Genomic DNA, 5,811 nt, shown 5'->3' on the forward strand with positions numbered 1-5,811 from the left:
TTCATTGCATCCCCATGGCCTGTTGGTTTAAAATATTTGTCTCAAATGTTCGATCTCAGAGCTGTCTGTGCCTGAGAATTGGGCTGAGTTGATCAGAGGTGGTTTTGGTGCTCAGGGATGTAGGTTGATGGTGTGGTGAGTCCAGCTGCTCTGGAGACAAGGGGGCTTTTCACCAGTCAAGTGTATTTCTGGCTTCTTCCTTGGGGATATTGTTTGCCTTGACACAGATGAAGGTCTCCCTTTCTGAAGTGATGGTGTTACAATGGCTATTTTGAATGAAAATGTTAAATTTAAGTGGTAGCGTTGGCAAGAGACAGAAAATTCAAATTGCCAGTATAATTCAGAAATGGCTTGAGGGCTCCTGCACTGCCAAGATCAGGAGTGTTGGAGGTGGAACCTGTCCAGAGGGTCCCTGACACCTCAGAGCTGCTCAGGAAGGTCCAGCAAGAGGCTGAAAGCTGAGGAACAGCATTCAACACAACTGGAGCAAAAGTTAGTTTTACAAAAGACACCAAACCAAAGGAAAAAGGCAGGATGGTGTCATTGTGCTGACTGGGTATTAACAGATGCAAAGAAATGCTTATGCTGGCATCTCCAGTGCAGGGATGAAGTTCTGTGGCCATTCAATAGGGTCATTTTTGTGATTGCCAACAAAATTAACAAAATTAGTGACCTGTGCATGCTCCAGTACATGTTTGCATCTTTATTTTCTGCCTGTTGAAGTAATTTCTCACGTCTGCTCACCACAATAGAAGTTACCATAGAAATGAGCATTGCATGTATATTCTGCTTTCTTATTGACATGTGGGAGTTCTGCCTCCTTGGCACTTTGGATCCACTACATAAAGTTATCTCTGTTCCATTTCATGAGAGAACTTTTTAATTTGAGCATTAATAATAGGAGGATTTCCTTCAGACTTTCAGTTTTAWGTCAAGTGTATTTTTCTGCTGTCATGTGCTAGAAGAGTTGCAATTCCTAAATCCAGTGTTTATGACACACACGATGGTGGGAATCTTGAAAAGCAAGTGAGGTGAAATGGTATAAAAAGTTTCTACTRTGGACTTAATGTCCTGTAGCCACAGGGTTGTAAGAAAAACACTCCAAAAGTTAGTTCTCTGTTGGGGAAAAGTGTTCATTTTCCATGGAGTGCCATGGGAGCTGGTGTGCTCATTGCACCGTGGAGCTGGTGAATACGGAGATTCAGAGTGATTCATGATATTTTTATTTTCAACACAAAGCACACTTCATATTTGAATGCAAACTCCTGGCTTTTCATATTCTGAAATGGAGCTTTTGCTGGTTCTAAATGGTTAAAGTGACTGGTTTCTTAATTAGACTAATAGGGAGAGGAACCCAAGTTAGAAACGGGCGATTACTTTGTCACACCACCTATTTTTACTCGCCGTAGGTGAGCGCAGTGGGAGGGAGGGGTGAGGCATTTTGCTGCTCTATGTAAAAATAGATTAATGTGAGCAGTTTCTGATTAAACCCCCCCACCCCACTGTGTGCTGGCAAAATGGCTATTTACATACTCTGTCGACYTCTTTGTCAGTTTGGAATTTAAAAGTTCAAGTGGATTGTGTCCCTTTCAGCCCCGGGTGAGTGAGCTGTTCCCATTCCTGGTGACCCCCTTCCTAAAGGAAAATGTGTGATGTCCATCCCTGTCTGTGATCCCTGTGCTGTGGGAGGRTGAGCCAGGAGGAGGAGAGTTTCCAAATATCACAGCTTTCTATTCCATAGGCTGCCCCTGAGAAAGCAGGGCTGAGAAGTGCTCAGAGCTCTGTTTGGTAGTTCAGGGTTATCTCAGACTGAGGTCACTGTGGAGGTGTAATTCTTATTCATGCTGGGGAATTTACAGCAACTGTGACATCCAGTACAGTCAGCTGTGGATTGCCTGAACAAGAAAAAGCAAAGGAATCCATAATTTGTGAGTGATTCAGATTAAAAAATGAACTATTGGAAATGATGGAGTTAATCAAACCCCTGGGCAGCTACAGTGAGGAGCGGTGTCTGTTTAGAAAAATAAATAAATAAAAGCAGATGTTTCTAGGCACTACACCTGAACTAAAGGAAAATGTGATCCATTAGATCTTTRTGACAGTAGCTGAGTTCTGTAATGGTGATTCTTGCTGGGCTGGAGAGCGTTAGGTACCACTTGTCCCCTTTACAAGGAGTTTGTCCTTGCTGAGTGCGGAATAGCGCGTGCGGGAACGSGGTTTTACTGCTGATGGATCTGACAGGACACTCTGTGCTTCTCTTCCTCCCATTCCCCCTACAGCCATCCCTTCCTGTCCTATATACACTCTCCAGTCAAGCTACACATGAAGCAGTTCATCTCCTTTGCAGGATGTTGGTCTTTGATCCAGTAAGTAGGACTGAAAATTACTTTTAATACTTGTGGTTTGAACAGTTTTTGTTGCCTGGTGCTTAAATGAGTGTTGTAAGTCAAGGRCTGCTTTAACTGGTTTCCTTCTGCATGATTGCAGTACTTTTGATCCATAAAAAATGTAAAAATACCATCTAATTGGGCAGTGAATTCCCCCTGGAATGGGGGTTTCAYGTTTCAAACCCAGTGGTCCTGGGGAGGAAGCTCCGGCTGTGGGAAGGATGAGGCTGTGCATGACTCACGCTCTTTTCCGAGCTGGGTGTAGGTAGCAGAACATCAGCTACTTTGATGCAGTTCTAATTAGGGACACGGGGGTGTTCCTGGTCTTGCAACACACAAAAAATTCCTCCTGCATCCCCAATCACAGAACAGGATCGTTTTTCCACCGAGCATCTGTTTTCCTAATAAAAATGTGCTGCTCTGGAATTTGGATTTTGTTTCTTGGGGCACTGTGGAGAATTGTCATGAGAAAATCTGATACTGGAATGGATAATCTTAATTATTTCATTCCTACAGAACCCCCCCAACAATGCAAATGTAAAGCAGAGTGCACTGCAAAGGAGGAGGCTGGGGGTTGATGAAGCACTCAGAAGGCTCTGCCTTTGGAGTGTATTTTTTTTAAACCTTAAGACTGCTTTGCTGAACAGAACCATGGAAATGTTAAACCATAACTTAAAAAAAATTAATGTTTTTTTTTTTTTTTTCTGACTCCCTCAGCACTTAGAATGCTGTTATTCCCAGGCTGTTGTGATTTRTTGTAGGAGTCAGAATTGCTCCTAAAGCATGTTCCTAAAGCCATATTAGCAATGTTTGGCATGGTGGCTGTAGCAGGAGGTCGGTGCCACCCAGCCAGGCTGGTTTGTGAGGTTTGTGAGGTTTGTGAGCCTCAGCTCCCCTCTAGTGGCAGCTCTGCCTGTGCCTGACACAAATCCTCCTTTAACAGGATTATGRCTTTAGAAAAGAACTGAGGATTAATCAATGAGTGGCTCCAACATCTCTGCCAATACCCTGACTGTGATTCTCTTCTCTCCATGCTGTTCTCAGTCCAAAAGGATATCTGCTAAGGATGCCTTAGCTCACCCCTACCTGGACGAGGGGCGCTTGCGGTACCACACCTGTATGTGCAAATGTTGTTTCTCCACATCGACTGGCAGAGTTTACACCAGTGATTTTGAACCCATCACCAATCCCAAATTCGATGACACTTTTGAGAAGAACCTCAGTTCTGTTCGGCAGGTTAAAGGTGAGCAGGATTAACCTTGTACATGCAGCAGGGGGGATTGGGGTGGAGCTGGGGTGGGGTTGGGTTTTATRCTCTGGATCCACACAGTGGAACCAAACAGTGCTGCTTTCTTTTAKTGTTTTTCCATGGTAGACACTGGAAATAATTTCACTCAAATAACAGAGTTGTGAGTATTCTGAGAAAAGGTGCAGAATCCTGTGGTTTCAAACCTCACCAGCACCCATCCCTGGTGCCCTGTTCCTCATCCTTTTGCTGAAGGATGGCACTGGGGGAAGGTGAAATCACTTTGTGGTGTGACCTCCACAGTTGTCCTGCAGAAAGGGACAGCAGCAGCCAGGAGCTGAAGCTGAGCAGTCAGATTTAGAGAAGCTGGAGCTCTTTTATCCTCACTAAAATGTACTCTCAATAAYGAAAATTTTATTTCCCTCCAATATACATTGCTGAAGCCAGAAGTRTTAATGCTGTGGTGTTTTGTATTTTTCTCCTGTGCACAGAAATAATTCATCAGTTCATTTTGGAACAGCAGAAAGGAAACAGAGTGCCTCTCTGCATCAACCCTCAGTCTGCTGCTTTTAAGAGCTTTATTAGGTAACTGTATGTAATCACATCTGATATTAATTCCCATTTATTAGTAGTACTGAATTCACACATCCAAAATGTTTTAGATTTTCAGTTCCTGAGAGTAGGAAAGGCCCTTGTGAACTATTTTTATGAATTCTTCTAGAATTTAAGTAAAATGTGCAAAAGTTTCAAGTGATGTTTTTGTGCTAAAGAACAGAAGTCAGATTGCAGCTGAAAATGGGAAGGTTGACAGGTTGAGTTTTGGTTGTAGAACTGCCCTGTAAAGGCATTGGGAGGAATGAGTGGTGGTGAGAATGTGCAGAAAAAGTGCAGTGGGATATTTGTTAGAGTTGGTGGCTGTTGGCCTGGCAGGGTTGGCTGGGTTGGGGTTTGCTCTCCCCGGGGTGTTGGGTCCCCAGCTGAGCAGTGAGGCTGTGTCCCCTGAACCCCTGAACATGTGCCCTGATCCCTGTGTCCCTGAACCCCTATAACTGACCCCTGATCTCTGTGTCCCCTGATCCCCTATAACTGACCCCTGATCTCTGTGTCCCCTGATCCCCTATAACTGACCCCTGATCCCTGTGTCCCCTGAACCCCTATGAGCACTGATCTCTGTTCCCCTGATCCCCCATAACTGATCACAGATTTCTGTTCCCCTGATCCCCCATAACTGACCCTGTCTCTGTTCCCCTGATCCCCTATAACTGATCACAGATTTCTGTTCCCCTGATCCCCTATAACTGACCCCTGATCCCCTATAACTGTCCCCTGATCCCCCATAACTGACCCCTCCTCTCTGATCCCCTGATCTCCTATAACTGACCCCTGAACGCTGTGTCCCCTGATCCCCTATAACTGACCCTCTCTCCGTTCCCCTGATCCCCTATAACTATCCCCTGAACCCTGTGTCTCCTATCCCCCATAACTGACCCCATATCCCCCATAACTGTCCCCTGAACCCTGTGTCCCCTGATCCCCTGTAACTGTCCCCTAATCCCCTATAACTGACCCCTGAACCCCATAACTGACCCCTGAACCCCATAACTGACCCCTGACCCCCATAACTGACCCCAATCCCCCATACCTGACCCCTGAACCCCATAACTGACCCCTGATCCCCTATAACTGTCCCCTGATCCCCTATAACTGTCCCCTGATCCCCCATAACTGACCCTCTCTCTGTTCCCCTGATCCCCCATAACTGACCCCTCCTCTCTGTTCCCCTGATCCCCTATAACTGTCCCCTGAACCCTGTGTCCCCTGATCCCCCATAACTGTCCCCTGATGCCCCATAACTGACCCTCTCTCTGTTCCCCTGAACCCTGTGTCCCCTGATCCCCCATAACTGACCCCTGAACCCCATAACTGACCCCTCCTCTCTGTCCCCCTGATCCCCTATAACTGTCCCCTGATCCCCTATAACTGACCCCTGAACCCCATAATTGACCCCTGAACCCCATAACTGACCCTCTCTCTGTTCCCCTGATCCCTTATAACTGTCCGCTGAACCCTGTGTCCCCTGATCCCCCATAACTGACCCCTAAACCCCACAACTGACCCCTGATCCCCTATAACTGACCCCTAATCCCCCATAACTGTCCCCTGAACCCCATAACTGAC

The 5,811-nt window shown here is 46.0% G+C and overlaps 1 protein-coding gene across 1 annotated transcript in view; it reads left to right on the forward strand.

The window, feature by feature from the left end:
• Window positions 1-5,811, forward strand: part of NLK (nemo like kinase) — a 44,053-nt gene that overhangs the window by 36,024 nt on the left and 2,218 nt on the right. The window contains exons 7-10 of the mRNA XM_057379437.1: window positions 1,345-1,405; window positions 2,191-2,366; window positions 3,432-3,630; window positions 4,125-4,218. Coding sequence (XP_057235420.1) covers window positions 1,345-1,405; window positions 2,191-2,366; window positions 3,432-3,630; window positions 4,125-4,218 — 530 coding nt within the window. The remainder of the gene's footprint in view (window positions 1-1,344; window positions 1,406-2,190; window positions 2,367-3,431; window positions 3,631-4,124; window positions 4,219-5,811) is intronic.

This window comes from Malurus melanocephalus, unplaced genomic scaffold (assembly GCF_030028575.1).
Source record: "Malurus melanocephalus ecotype Western Australia unplaced genomic scaffold, MMel_1.1 scaffold_406, whole genome shotgun sequence".
Lineage (NCBI taxonomy): Eukaryota > Metazoa > Chordata > Aves > Passeriformes > Maluridae > Malurus > Malurus melanocephalus.